Source organism: Hyperolius riggenbachi, chromosome 4, assembly GCF_040937935.1.
Source record: "Hyperolius riggenbachi isolate aHypRig1 chromosome 4, aHypRig1.pri, whole genome shotgun sequence".
Lineage (NCBI taxonomy): Eukaryota > Metazoa > Chordata > Amphibia > Anura > Hyperoliidae > Hyperolius > Hyperolius riggenbachi.
Window position 1 is genome coordinate 28,280,484 of NC_090649.1, and position 16,301 is coordinate 28,296,784.

General features: G+C 43.0%; 1 protein-coding gene across 1 annotated transcript; it reads left to right on the top strand.

The window, feature by feature from the left end:
• Positions 1-14,077: 14,077 nt before the first annotated feature.
• LOC137504592 (olfactory receptor 2B6-like) lies at positions 14,078-14,992 on the top strand. The gene has a single exon (XM_068233174.1). It carries the CDS (start codon positions 14,078-14,080, stop codon positions 14,990-14,992), a length of 915 nt encoding a protein of 304 aa, XP_068089275.1.
• Positions 14,993-16,301: the final 1,309 nt, after the last annotated feature.

The window sequence follows — 16,301 nt, forward strand, 5'->3', positions numbered from 1 at the left end:
GAGGACAAGAAGCGTGCGGATAGCATGCATTTTGCCACCATGCAGTCATAAATGTAATAAAGATAAGAGGTTCCATAAACAGGGACCGGCAACGCTAACCCAGCAGCAGCACACGTGATGGAACAGGAGGAGGCGCAGGAGGAGAAGGCCACGCTTTGAGACACAACAACCCAGGCCTTGCATGAGGACAAGAAGCGTGCGGATAGCATGCATTTTGCCGCCATGCAGTCATAAATGTAATAAAGATAAGAGGTTCCATAAACAGGGACCGGCAACGCTAACCCAGCAGCAGCACACGTGATGGAACAGGAGGAGGCGCTGGAGGAGAAGGCCACGCTTTGAGACACAACAACCCAGGCCTTGCATGAGGACAAGAAGCGTGCTGATAGCATGCTTTTTGCCGCCATGCAGTCATAAATGTAATAAAGATAAGAGGTTCAATAAACAGGGACCGGAAACGCTAACCCATCACAGATGGTCATTGTTCATGTTACTTGGTTGGGATCCAGGAGTGTTGCATAGTCGTTTCCAATCCAGGATTGATTCATTTTAATTTGAGTCAGACGGTGTGCATTTTCTGTGGAGAGGCGGATACGCCGATCTGTGACGATGCCTCCGGCAGCACTGAAACAGCGTTCCGACATAACGCTGGCTGCCGGGCAAGCCAGCACCTCTATTGCGTACATTGCCAGTTCGTGCCAGGTGTCTAGCTTCGATACCCAATAGTTGAAGGGTGCAGATGGATTGTTCAACACAGCTACGCCATCTGACATGTAGTCCTTGACCATCTTCTCCAGGCGATCGGTGTTGGAGGTGGATCTGCACGCTTGCTGTTCTGTGGGCTGCTGCATGGGTGTCAGAAAATTTTCCCACTCCAAGCACACTGCCGATACCATTCCCTTTTGGGCACTAGCTGCGGCTTGTGTTGTTTGCTGCCCTCCTGGTCGTCCTGTGTTTGCGGAAATGTCAGTCTGTCGGTGTACAACTGGCTAGAGGAGGGGGAGGATGTCAATCTCCTCTCTAAAGTCTCCACAAGGGCCTGCTGGTATTCTTCCATTTTGACCTGTCTGACTCTTTCTTCAAGCAGTTTTGGAACATTGTGTTTGTACCGTGGATCCAGAAGGGTATAAACCCAGTAACTGGTGTTGTCCAGAATGCGCACAATGCGTGGGTCGCGTTCAATGCAGTCTAGCATGAATTGAGCCATGTGTGCCAGAGTCCTGCCAGAATCCTCATCATCCTCTTGTGAGCGTTGTGATAGTTGTTGTGATGCATCATAGTCGTCACCTTCCTCCTGGTCTGCTTCTGCTGACCATTCGCGCTGAATTGTGGAAGTCCAACGTGCACCGCTCTGGCCCTCGTCAGTGGTGGCATGAAATTCCTGCTCCAACTCCAGCTGTTCCTCCTCCTCTTCTTCGTCATAGCTGCTGGGGCCAGCGTTTCCTGAGGCGGATGGCCTGATGTTGGTACCATCACGCTGATCGTTTTCTCCTTCAGATTCCCCCAGTTGCATCATGACAGCTGTTTCCTTGATTTTCAACATTGACTTCTTCAGTAAACACAGCAGTGGTATGGTAATGCTGACTGAAGAGTTGTCACTGCTCACAAGCAACGTGGATTGCTCAAAATTTTGGAGGACTTGGCAGAGGTCCAACATGTTGGCCCAATCGGATCCACAGAAGCTTGGCAGCTGTCCGGATGCGCCTCGGTACTGCGCCGTCATGTACTGGACCACTGCACTCTTCTGCTCGCAAAAGCGGGCTAGCATGTGCAGCGTAGAATTCCAGCACGTAGGGACATCACACAGCAAGCGATGGTGGGGGAGATTGAAGCGCTCCTGCATCTTGGCGAGTGCCCCTGAAGTAGTACTGGAATTTCTGCAATGTTTGGCCACTCGTCGCACCTTCAACAGAAGATCGGCCACGCCTGGGTATGTCCTCAGGAACCGCTGAACTACTAGGTTCATCACGTGCGCCAGGCAAGGGATGTGTGTCAGCTTAGCCAACCTTAAAGCGCGAATGAGATTACTCTAATTATCACACACAACCATGCCCGGTTTCAGGTCCAGCGGTGCCAGCCACAAATCCGTCTGTTCCTTTATTCCCCTCCAAATTTCCTCCCCTGTGTGCTGCTTATCCCCAAGGCAGATCAGCTTCAGCAACGCTTGCTGACGCATGGCAACAGCTGTGCTGCACTGCTTCCATGATCCTACTGCTGCTGGGTTAGCGTTTCCGGATGAGGTACAGCTTTGAGATGCGCTGGAGGAGAAGGAGTCAGAGAGGTAGGTGCTGCTGTTGTTATCCAGTGGGAGGGACGGCGGTGCAGCTGTTTGCGGCGTGGGCAACACCCGCGCCGTAGCATGTGAGGAATCGCTGCCAGGCTCCACAAGGTTCACCCAGTGCGCGGTAAGGGAGATGTATCGACCCTGGCCGAACGCACTCGTCCAGGTGTCAGTGGTGAGGTGAACCTTGCAGGCAACGGCATTCTTCAAGCTTTGGGTTATTTTGCTGACCACGTGCTCATGCAACTCAGGCACTGCAGAGCGCGCAAAGTGGTAGCGGCTGGGAACCACGTAACGTGGGATGGCCACTGACATCATGCCCTTGAAGCTGTTTGTCTCCACCACTCGATATGGCAGCATTTCGCAGGCCAGAAGTGTGGCTATGCTGGCTGTTAGTGCCACGGCCCGGGGGTCATTTGCTGGCAATTTCCTCTTGCGCTCAAGCATCTCCGAGACAGACAACTGAACCGTAGGGCTGCACACTGAACGGCTGTTGGTTGTTGTGTTTGATGACTGGGAGACCTCAAGAGCACTATTCCGGAAAGTGACAGTGTCAGCGTCATCTGATGTTTGTGAATGTTGTTGTGAACCACGCAATGGCTGGGCTATTGCTGCTGCTGAGGAGGGTCTGGTGGTGAGTCTGGTGACCCCAAGGGAGGCAGTGTTGCTGCTGGTACCCTGTCCTGGCGGCCACAGAGTGGGATTTTTGGATACCATGTGGCGGGTCATGCTGGTGGTGGAGAGGTTGTTAATATGTTTCCCCCTGCCCAGATGGGTCTTGCACACCTTGTAAATCACCATGGTACCATCCTCACTGCAGTCTTCAAAGAAAGGCCAGACTTTGGAGCACCTGCCTTGCTGGCGATTTCTGTTTGCGCCTCTTTTTTGTCTCACTTGAACTTCCACGCTTGTGGTGCCTGAAATTTCGCGCCGCCTACCTTGTGGCACAAGTCGAACTCGTGCAGCAGTGGGTTCTTCAACAGACTCATCTGTGCTGCTGCTACGACGACGATGTTCTCCTTCACATACAAAATCTGGGTCTCTGTCAACATTGTCCATACCCTCCTCCTCCTCTTCCATCTCCTCAAACTCGTCATATGTGATTGTGGGCCGCCGCCGTGGAGTAGAGCTCCCCACAACAACCTCTGCGCAGCACACTCCAACGTCGTCTTCAAGATCTTCTCGGCCGACCTCCTGCAATTGAAACCCCTCCTGCCCAACTTGCTCTGGGATTTGGGTTTCCAAGTCCTCCTCGGACTCGCCTTGCATTTCAGTGCGCGGTGCATTTCCCACAGTCAATGGTTGTGAATCCGGGCACAAAATTTCTGGCAGTTCCATTAACCTTTGAAAGGTGGAAGTTTGTTGGGCTAGGAATAGCTCCTGCGAATACCCCATTGTGTCCTGAGGAAATTCTTCGGACTGGTTATTTGGCAGTTGTGTGCGTGGTGTCGCTGCCGGTTGTGTCTGCTTTGTGCCCACTGGCTCCTTGTAACTGGCTGAGGACTCGGACCTCGTGCGTGATGTGCTGGTGCTGCTTAACCCACTGCTGGACGCTTGAGAGGTCATCCAATTAATTATCTGGTCCTGTTCTTTTGGATTTGTGAGGGTTGATTTCCTGGACAACATGGGCGGTATTGAGTGGGTTTTCTTCGGTGCTCCACTGTGGCCTGTACGTGAACCGTCAGGGGGAACACCTCTTCCCTTGCCCCTCCCTCTTTCACAGGATTTCTTCTTCATTTCACTTATCCGTAAAAGTACACGCTGACTGGCAGCAGTACAGTGGCAGTACAGAAATGCTATACAGTGGCGGGTGAGCGGTGTACTACTATTCCCAGCAGCGACACAGAGCACAATGCTATACAGTGGTGGGTGAGCGGTGTACTACTGTTCCCAGCAGAGGCACAGAGTGGCAGTAAAAACAATGCTATATAGTGTGGCTGAGCGGTGTACTACTATTCCCAGCAGACACACAGAGTGGCAGTAAACACAATGCTATATAGTGTGGGTGAGCGGTGTACTACTGTTCCCAGCAGACACACAGAGTGGCAGTAAACACAATGCTATATAGTGTGGCTGAGCGGTGTACTACTATTCCCAGCAGACACACAGAGTGGCAGTAAACACAATGCTATATAGTGTGGGTGAGCGGTGTACTACTATTCCCAGCAGCGACACAGAGCACAATGCTATACAGGGTGAGCGGTGTACTACTGTTCCCAGCAGACACACAGAGTTGCAGTAAACACAATGCTATATAGTGTGGGTGAGCGGTGTACTACTATTCCCAGCAGCGACACAGAGCACAATGCTATACAGGGTGAGCGGTGTACTACTGTTCCCAGCAGACACACAGAGTGGCAGTAAACACAATGCTATATAGTGTGGGTGAGCGGTGTACTACTATTCCCAGCAGCGACACAGAGCACAATGCTATACAGGGTGAGCGGTGTACTACTGTTCCCAGCAGACACACAGAGTGGCAGTAAACTCAATGCTATATAGTGTGGGTGAGCGGTGTACTACTATTCGAAGCAGCGACACAGAGCACAATGCTATACAGGGTGAGCGGTGTACTACTGTTCCCAGCAGACACACAGAGTGGCAGTAAACACAATGCTATATAGTGTGGCTGAGCGGTGTACTACTATTCCCAGCAGACACACAGAGTGGCAGTAAACACAATGCTATATAGTGTGGGTGAGCAGTGTACTACTATTCCCAGCAGCGACACAGAGCACAATGCTATACAGGGTGAGCGGTGTACTACTGTTCCCAGCAGACACACAGAGTGGCAGTAAACACAATGCTATATAGGGTGGCTGAGCGGTGTACTACTATTCCCAGCAGACACACAGAGTGGCAGTAAACACAATGCTATATAGTGTGGGTGAGCGGTGTACTACTATTCCCAGCAGCGACACAGAGCACAATGCTATACAGGGTGAGCGGTGTACTACTGTTCCCAGCAGAGAGACACAGAGTGGCAGTAAACACAATGCTATATAGTGTGGGTGAGCGGTGTACTACTATTCCCAGCAGCGACACAATGACCGGGGGACCCTGGCTAGCCTGGCTGGAGAGAGAACTACCCTGCCTGCCTACCCAAAGCTAAACCCACAGACAAATGGCGGAGAAATGACGTGGATCGGGTATTTATTTACCCGAACCATGTGACCCGTTCGGCCAATCAGAGCGCGTTCGGGTCCGAACCACGTGACACGTTCGGCCAATCACAGCGCTAGCCGAACGTTCGGGGAACACCATCAGGTGTTCGGCCGAACTCGAACATCACCCGAACAGGGTGATGTTCTGCAGATCCCGAACAGTGGCGAACACTGTTCGCCCAACACTACTAATAAGATGCTTAAGTATAAATAAATAATCTCTTTGCACGGAAAATTGTGCCTATAGACCGTTGTGTTCAATTTCTAGTTTTTTCCTTTGAAATGATTACGATCAGAGTTGTGTTTGTGTATATTATGGACATATGTTGTACCTGGGAATTCCTGTTTAGTTATCATAATCAGACACTATAAAACTCATAAGGACATCTATAGAATATGGCTCTTGACTGATGAAAGATATATTTTGCTGATTCCATCAGTTCAAGCTTATTTTTAGTGACAACCCGTGGGGTCAGTTAACGTCAGTATGTAGGCTTGTGACTCACAATACGGTATGCTATATATATTTGTCCAGCATTTTAATAGTGGAAATGTTTCTATACATTATAGTACCTTCCAATACTAAGCAGTTGGCTATGCTTTCAGAATTATTCACAATGTTTCTATTGTATACTTGATGCTCTACCTTCAATAAAACATTTTGAATGATGAAGAGTCTGACACTTTGAGCCGAGAATATTAAACATTTTCACAAAATTCGAACTTTCTGAGATTTTGAGGTTTTCAGAAGCTATAAGTCACAATCATCAAAATTACAGCATATAAAGGCTTGAAAAATCTTGCTTTGCATGAGTATATTTCATACATTAGTTTCACATTTTAAGTTGAATTACTGACATAACTGAACTTTTACACAATATTCAATTTTTTTAATTTTACCTATATTAAGTAAGGAGACCTTGGGCTAGACTCCCTACAGCCTACTGAGTGTGCCCTAGTGGCTACAGCTCTGGCGCTTTGAGTCTGCCGGGAGAAAAGTGCAATATAAATGTTCTGTGTCTCTGTCTCTGCATTCTGTGTCTCTGTCTCTGCATTCTTTACAAAAGCACACCCTGCAAAGGATCTATACAAAGAGGCTGGCAGGCCTCTCTACTTATTTGCACACTATTTGGGCATTTAGAAAGAGCAGAAAGTTCTTTTGAAAATAAAGTAATCCCTAAAACTCCCCCATGAGGAGATGAAGTAGTCCAAAATCATATCTGACAGATTTTTCCCCCTGCTGTAAGTGATATTAATGGTATAGGAACAAAACAAACAAACAAACAAACAAACACACAAACAAAAAACTACAGGACATATAATTATGGAACAAATGCACATTATACACATTAGTGATAATTGGAAGTGACATTCTTTTCGCATACATTTTTGAGAAAATGTTAAATTAAATCTTCAAGCGAAAATGCCATCGAAAATATGTTTTGCTATTTTTTATGGGTTTTTTTTACCTTTTTTCAAATTTTCGTGGTAAAAATATTGTTTTGCATATGTTTTATGATAATATATATATAGATATATATATATATATATATATAGCTAGCAAGGGCAGGGCTCTCTCAACCTTTTGTATATTGGTGTACACCATTGTCTCTATTATCATGCAACCCATGTTTGTTTCTTACTTTGTTCAGTGCCACGGAATATGTTGGCACTTTACAAAATGATACAGGACTGTATATATATTTGGGTAACAGATAATGTAAACGATATCAGTTTTTCTGCACATGAACAACAAAAATATGACTTTTGCAATATCTGACTTCCTTCATTTTAACTGTGTAAACTTACATTACATTATGTTTATATTTTGTAATATACAACAATTTATTTAACGTTCTTTATATATCATGTATCAATTTTGCTATATCCTGAAAAAATTACTGTTTTTTTTTTTTTATATAGAATCACTTCCTTCATTCTATTTTTATCAACTTATATAAACTTTGTGCAGTTGTTTATAATTTACTGTTAAAAGTCGGAGGACCTTAAAGAGAACCTGAACTGCTAATAAAAAGTCAAAAAAACCATATACAGATCATACTTATCTCCTGTGCAGTCTACTCCTCAATCTCTTTCTCCTCTCCTGCATCCCATTTGTCCACTGTGATCAACAGAATTCTCCGTCCTCCATTTTAAAAATGGCCATTACCACATAACAGCTTCCTGGTAAGCACACTGTTACACTGTAATATCACCCACTTGAGCCATGGGGAAACATGGACATTACCTTGCACATTCATTTATAACTGACAGCTGCTGATATATAACTGACAGCAACTGGTATATTTCAGTTCTGACAAAATATTGTTAGAACTGGAAGGGATCATTGTCAGAAGACAATGGTGAGCTTCTGAGAGGAACTGATGGTGAGGTCAGTTTGTAATATTTATTTGCAGCTATGTCATGTATTCATTTTATATAATTTTCCTCACTTCAGTTTCCCTTTAAGTTTAGGTGTGTTGTGTGTGTGAGTTAATGCGGACCCAAACCAAACATTTTTTTAATTCAAAATATTTAGTTGCACCACTCTGACACATACAAAGATAAATAAACACTCCTTCAAGCCTATGAGCATTTCAGTGCATGCCTTTTACCCTTCTCTTTTCATAACTAGGGTTATACAGGTGGCAGCCATTACTTCTGAGCTTAGTAGGAGGTTTTAGATCATGGGTGTGATTGTCATCAGCTACCCTCCCTCACAAGGGCGTCGTCTGTGTGAAATCTCACACAAGCTGAGATCACCTCCCCTGTGACATCATCAGTAGCAGCCTGTGTTTTGTTTTTGTTTTTTATCTCCTCCACCAGTTTGCCGGAAAAATCCCGGCAATTTGAAAGGAAGGAAGGGGTTCCTCCAATAAATGTAAAATATTTTATATTTGTCATCATGCAGCTGAAAAAAGGTTGCGATTTATCATTATAATTTAGAAAATAGATTTTATTTCTGAAATCTTGTATTTTTAATTTGAGTCCACTTTAAGCTTAGGCATGGGGGGGGGGGGGGATAGGATTAGTTGCCAGGAAGGGTGTTTGCGTGAAGGGGAGCAGTAAGGGTTAAGCATCAGGAAGGGTGTTTGTGTGGAGGGATAGTTAGGGTTAGGTGTCAGGAAGAGTGTTTGTGCGGGGGGGGGGGGGGGGGATGGTTTGGGTTAGGCATCGGGGAGTGTTCTGTGTGTGAATATACTTAGGTTTAGCTATAGTGAAATATTGGTGTTTACACTTCAGTAGTAAAATACCAGTAATAAATACCAATATTTTACTATCAGGATTACTGGGCGACCAAATTTCCGAGTGCTTTTTTTGATGTATACAATATAGACGAGAGAGGCAGAGAAGCTTCTCTGCTTTGTTGGATCTACAAAGAGTAAACACAAGACAATCTTTATAGTTAAGTGGAACTTTAAGTTATTGACCCTTCCAGTATCTTTATACCTGTATTTTCAAGGGTATTTTTATACCCCAAAAGCTCCTATCTTTTTGAGTAGAGATTAAATTTTGAGCTTGATACCACTTTAAAGGAGAACTGTAGTGAGAGGTATATGGAGGCTGCCATATTTATTTCCTTTTAAGCAATACCAGTTGCCTGGCAGCCCTGATGGTATATTTGCCTAAAGAAGTGTCTGAATCACACCAGAAACAAGCATGCAGCTAATCTTGTCATATCTGTCTAAATTTGTCAGAAACACCTGATCTGCTGCATGCTTGTTCAGGGCCTATGGCTGAAAGTATTAGAGGCAGAGGATTAGCTGAATAGCCAGGCAACTGGTATTGCTTAAAAGGAAATAAATATGGCAGCCTCCATATACCTCTCACTACAGTTCTCCTTTAAAGGGAAGGTTCAGGGAGGGTGGGTAAAAAATCAAAATCAATTTCCACTTACCTGGGGCTTCCTCCAGCCCGTGGCAGGCAGGAGGTGCCCTCGCCGCCGCTCCGCAGGCTCCCGGTGGTCTCCGGTGGCGCGCCCGACCTGGCCAGGCCGGCTGCCAGGTCGGGCTCTTCTGCGCTCCAAGGCCCGGAACTTCTGCGTCCCACGCCGGCGCTCTGACGTCATCGGACGTCCTCCGGGCTCTACTGCGCATGCACAAGGGGGTCACTATAATTGGGGAGAACATCTGCAAGATGCTCCTGGATGCTTACCTGTCTTGCTTTGGGACAGTAATCAGATTAGCAAAATCAACCTTTTCTATGAATTCTGTGTTTTTCTATAGTGTTCCATATAAATATTTTACTAAAGGAACTAAAAGCTTTTTTTAAGTCTATAAAAGTCAAGTACCGTGTAGTTCTCCATCCTGCACTATGTGCTATAATTATTATCAAGAAATTGATGAGATCAACACAGCTACAATGCTTACGTAAGCCAGCCTTTTCTGTTTGGATTTTTAAATCAATGGCATTTTATATTCTGTTTAATATTATTCTTGACAGTACTTTGCTTGGTATTCTTAGGAGGGTAATTCCTCTCCAATTAACATGCTTTGTTATGTCACCTTTTTTCAACATCTTAACAGAGATTCATTCCTTTCATTCTAATGATAATTTTTTCTCAATCCATATCTTCATCAAAATAGGATGCAGTAAATCATCAAGTTGTTTCCTCACTATCAGCTGTGTCCAGTCCTGGCACCATGCTGTCCTTCATCTCTTTCAGTGTGATTTTTACATCTGCACAAAGTGGAGTTGAAAAATGTAGTGTTGAATCTTGCACTGTGGCTTCATTCACATATATTGTGTCTGCATTTTGATTTTCCCCTTGAAAAAAATATTTCTGAAAGAAGCACCTGGCTGTGATCCAGACTCGTATAAGTTTCCTCCGTTATTTGCCTGATGAAGCGGGACTGTACCCGCAAAACGCGTTGCAAAGTGGAGCTTCTAATAAATGTTAATTTTTTTTATATAAAAAAATAATCAACTCTTGTCTGTTCTTCCTTGAAGGAGGTAAGTCCACCATAGCTTCCCCCTATAAAACGTTTTTTAGACGCTTTTATCCTATTTTTCTAAACATATTTCTGAAAATTGTTCACTACATCTTTATAGTTGATCTATTTCTGTTTTCTGGATTTTCCCATGGTTATCCATGGTTATATCTTTTACCAGTTTTGTCCTTATAAACTATGTAATAATTTTCAAGTAATACTATAAAGCTCTATCTATCTATCTATCTATCTATCTATCTATCTATCTATCTATCTATCTATCTATCTATCTGACTGTCTATGCCAAATCTTTGATAACTTCTATTCCTTTCTTGATTTGCCCATGTACTTTATATTCCAGTTGTGCTTTTGCTTTTTGTTGTCTCGTTCAGCTTTAATTGACTTTACTTCTTAGTTGTTTCCTAGTTTAAATCTTTGCACTTGTGTCTTTGGCTACCCAATTGTTTGAGGGTTCTCTGTACTCTAAGACCTTCTTGCTAGTCTTGGAATAGTGAATGTTTTATATGTCTCCAAGCTATTGCAATATGTGTTTCTTCTACTGGCATGTTTCCTAAAATCTTTCTTTATATTTATATATTTAAGTTTATGTGGGTCATATGTACTCTCTCAATTTAAGATATTTCCTTCTGGTTAAATTTTGATTTGTACCTCTTCTAATGCAAGGTGATGGTCATTGCACTTCTTTTATTTTTTGCATTGCTCACGGACCTTCTAAGCTTGCGTATTACAAAATGGTCAATTTGGTTTTCTGTGTTGTTGTCTGGTTGCAACCATGTAACTTTGTGACTTTATTTATTAAAGGGTTCCTCAATGTTCTAGTCCTTCCCTGTCAATTCCAATTATGAAATTTATATCTTCCATTATTAATATTGACCGTTGTTTTGTTAACAATGATTTAAACCCCATTTATGTGTTTTAGTCTTTTCTTCAGTTTTACTACAATAAAAAAGTATAGCATTTGATATCTTTAGTCCCCCATTTTCAATCCATCTCATCTCTCTTAAGACCTACTGTAGCAAAATTCCTTCTATCAAATATGGCGGTGGACACATTTTGCTTTGAGGGTGTTTTTCTGCTAAAGGGACAGGTCACTTTCACCCCATTGAAGAGACAATAGATGGTGCCATGTATCATTAAATCTTGAGTAAGCACCTCCTTCCCTCAGCCAAGGCATTTAAAATGGGTTGTGGATGGATATTCCTGCATGACCCAAAACACATAGCCAAGGAAATAAAAGGAAGCTTGAGAATTAACAAGAAGGATAATGTCCGCAACACTAAGCAATATATATTAATAATGAGTGTGCTAGGGCCCAAAAAGATAATATTTAAAGGGAGGGAAGGGAAAGAAAGCCCATAACAACAGCACCACTCAAGAATAAGCAAACATTTATTGATACATAATTACAATATTTATTAGGACATTTGTTGAATATTCAAATAAATAAAAACACTAAAAACAGACCACATGTTTCCATAAACAGCCGCAAAAAAATCCTGCCAAATGAATGGTGTATCCATACACATATATATATATACAATTGCGTGCATAGACCACTGAATCACATATGTGTGTAGGTCTAATGATAATGAATAAATAAATAGATGAATATACCTTTGTGGGCATCAATAAGAGCCCATCAATGGTTGAACCCGGGTTCAGTAAAGTGCAAAAGTGAAAAAGCTTGTAGTACAAAGAAAAAAATCACATGAATGACATATATCATAAAGTGCAATACAATGTAAAATACAGGTGCAAAATAGCAAAATGGCTGCAAAAACAGTTGAACAATAATTATCTTGGAGCAGCCTATGTGAAAGTGCATGAGAGGATGTGCGCAAGGAAGATACTTAGCCCAGGGAGCAATGGAGGAAAAGACCAGGCAGTGCGGCTGAAGATGGACAGAAGGATCCCCTCAGGACATTCCCAGCAGCTCCGCGGGCGTCACCCCGCTTTGAAAGGAGATTTGGCAGGATTTTTTTGCGGCTGTTTATAGAAACATGTGGTCTGTTTTTAGTGTTTTTATTTATTTGAATATTCAACAAATGTCCTAATAAATATTGTAATTATGTATCAATAAATTTTTGCTTATTCTTGAGTGGTGCTGTTGTTATGGGCTTTCTTTCCCTTCCCTCCCTTTAAAGGAAAACTTAAGGCAACTATAAAAAATGAGATTTACTCACCTGGGGCTCCCCTCAGCCCCTAGCAGCCGATCGGTGCCCTCGCAGCCCCGCTCAGATGCTCCCGCACCCGCCGGCGAACACTTCCGGTTTGGCCGTCACCGGCCGACAGGCATGGGAACGCGAGTGATTCTTCGCGTTCCCAGCCTGTATATCGCCCCCTATGCTGCTATTGCGGCCAGCTGGTCGCAATAGCAGCATAGGGGGCGATATACAGGCTGGGAACGCGAAGAATCACTCGCGTTCCCATGCCTGTCGGCCGGTGACGGCCAAACCGGAAGTGTTCGCCGGCGGGTGCGGGAGCATCTGAGCGGGGCTGCGAGGGCACCGATCGGCTGCTAGGGGCTGAGGGGAGCCCCAGGTGAGTAAATCTCATTTTTTATAGTTGCCTTAAGTTTTCCTTTAAGCTTGAGAATTAAGCACATGATGTGGCCTAGCCAGTCTCCAGACTTAAATCCAATAGAAAATCTATGGAGTGAACTGGAGGCTCGAGTTTCCAAACATCCGCCTTGAAACCTTAATGACTTGGAGAGGATCTCCAATCAATAAAATTGATTCATGTTTGTGGCAGTAATATGACAAAATGTGGAAAACCTCAAGGAGGCCGAATACTTTTGCAACCCACTGTAGATACAGGGGGCCATTTGCAATTCACTTTTTCACCTGAGTTTTCTCCTATGAGAAACATTTTCATCTTTGATTTAAAATAACATTTCAGCACTTTGCAATGGAAAAGGTATCAAAACGTAGGTAAAAAGTACTATCAAAATTATTTTGAGCATGTTTTTGCTTGCTTATGGTTTAAAAGTCATTATATTGACACGTTTCAAAATGTCATCTAGGAGAAAACTGGGTGAAAAATTAAATTGCATATGGCCCAGGGTGTCTAAAAAAAATTTCATTTAATATTTACTTTAGGCAGTGAAATTAATTTTTCCCTGTGGTTCCCTAGATTGTCATTCTGCATTTGGTTTGTAATTGCATTTCCATGCACGTCATTTCCTCTGTTTGTTCTGTGATTTTTCAGATGAGGTGCAATTTACTGTAATCTGGACACATGTGTTGTGCGGAAGAAAAGCAGAGAGCTGTGAATTAAAAGTCCATTTTTTTAAGCAATGTAGACAAACAGCATAAAACAGCTTTTGCGTATCGGAGCTAACTCAGTCATCATGGCTCTTTAATCATACCTCATGATTAAGGAGCCATAAGTTAGTTTCGATACGTGTGAGCTGTTTTATGCTGTTTGTCTACATTGCTTCATAAAAATTGGACTTTTAATCCACAGCCGGTGCAGCGGGATTTTTCTCTTCTACGATTCCAATGGACAGGTGATGCTCGCAACAAGTTCTGGATGCTGAAGTGAGAGGAGGTGACTGAAATAGAAGGCCAGAGAGTCTCCTGGGAGGAGCAAAACTGGGGGAAAAAACTCTCAGTTTAATTAATTAAATCCGAATAACTGTTACTTTCCGCATGACCCTGATATATTTTTTTTTTTCCAGAATGGCTTCAATAAATGATACAAACATTAAGGAATTTATCTTGCTGGGACTTTCCACCATCCCTTATATGCAAAACATACTTTTTGTGATTTTTTCGGTCATGTACTTGGTAATTTTACTTGCAAATTCTCTTATTATCCTCGCTACAGTCGTCGACAGGAGGCTTCATACTCCAATGTATTTTTTCCTTCGAAATTTATCCATTGTAGATATCTGCTATTCATCCACAAGCATCCCTAGGATGCTAAGAGATCTGTTATCAGACAAGAAAACTATTTCAAATGAAGAATGTGTTGCACAAATGTATATAGTTCTTTCACTCGGGGTAACAGAATGCATGCTTTTAGCCGTAATGGCCTATGACCGTTATATTGCAATTTGTTACCCATTACATTATAACACAATTATTTCCCCAACTACATGCATCATCACAGCTGCCGGAGTTTGGGTTTTTGGGTTTCTATCATCTGTTGTTCTTGTAATGATTACATGGAGTGTGGATCGTTGTGGACATAATAAAATTAACCATTTTATGTGTGAATTACCAGAAGTCCTGTCGTTGGGATGTTCAAATTTGACTTCTGTCAAATCAATAATTTTTGTGTTGAGTATTGTAATTTTAATTATACCAATTAGTTTCATTATTATAACATTTATTAAAATTATAAGAGCAATTTTTAAAATTAGTGCATCAGAAGGGCGAACAAAGGCCATTTCAACCTGTGCATCTCATATCATTGTCGTAACTTTATTCTATGGCTCAGCTATGGCTACCTATATCAAACCTCAACCTGAGTCATCAGGTGATAAAGACAAGTTTATTGGAATTTTTTACACGATAGTCACACCATTGTTGAATCCTCTGGTTTATACATTAAGGAATAAAGAAGTTAAACTAGCTCTGAAGTTTTGTTAGTTAAATAGAAGATAGATATTCAGGGCTGGATTTGTTCTTTTTTTCTTTTTCCAACAATGTATTTTTATTGTATTTCAGAAGCAATAATACAGAAAATGGAATTGAAAACATTTGTTAACTTACAGCATACAATTGAGGATAATTCTACATTGAAGTAAGATAGTTGACATGCGTTCATGGAATAAACATATTTAGAGTAGATGGAGAAAGTGCAATATTGCCCCATTGCTGGGTTTACCTTATCTCAGAGCAACCACAAACCTATAAGGCTGGTTGATTAGACCAGGCGCCCAGCTGAACTGGACAATTGAAGGGGTGATCAGGAGATCTACCAATTGTTATGATGGACAAGTTTTAGCAGACCATTGTTCATAATCAAATGAGGCTTAAGAGGTATTTAAAGGCGATTTGCGTTGTTTTCAACTTTATAACTAAACATACTAGTATATTATAGGTTTAACAACTAGGCAACATATAAGCAGGTGAACAGGTGACTCCCTCATTTTATGATTAGTGAACACTTAGGCCCCGTTCACACTTGCGTTTCTCTGTCAAACGGACCGGATGACCTGAACGGATCCGGATCGGATCTGGATCAGAACCGTACGGTTCTGATCCGGATCCGATCCGGATCCGGTCAGGTTGCATCAGGTGTACTTCAGGATGCGATCTGGATCCGTTTGGCAAAAGAGAGTAGAAATAAATACAAATTTTGGGGTCTGGGAGGTCAGCAGAAGGTGCACCTGTGGAATCAGGTCCTCCGCTGTTTAGGCCTCACCTCCACCTCCGACATACTGCCAACAACTCCAGTACGTTAAAAGTCACTGCTGCTCCACTCCAAAATGCTTGCCCATGTGTCCCCATCCAAAATCGCCGCTAGAATACGCATAGGAAGTGGGGTAGAACGTCAGGTGTTTGTAGCCAGTGTGTTCTGTGCTTCCGTTTCCCATTGGTTTTCTATTTGCGGATGGTGCAGTCAGGCTCCGGTCCGGGTGTGTGGCTCGGATGAGCCGGACCAAAAAATAGAGCATGTTGAAAAAGTGTCCGGAGTCGGGATCCGGTCCGGCTCCATACTGTACGGAACGTGTGAACGTCCATATAGCCTTTGCATTGCTATGCAGAACGTACGTTCCATTTGTACAGTATACGGTCCGGATCCGACCAGGCGGATTCGGACAGGGAACGCTAATGTGAACCGGGCCTTAGCTGTACATTCGATTACATGTAAATTAATACATTGATTAATCTTAATTAAAGGCATTTTTACTAAGTGTTCTATTAAATTCTAGTAGTCTCGACCTTAAGCGTG

What these genes read in the sequence shown, in the direction of transcription:
- LOC137504592 (XM_068233174.1), top strand. Translation starts at nt 14,078, where the DNA reads ATGGCTTCAATAAATGATACAAACATTAAGGAATTTATCTTGCTGGGA.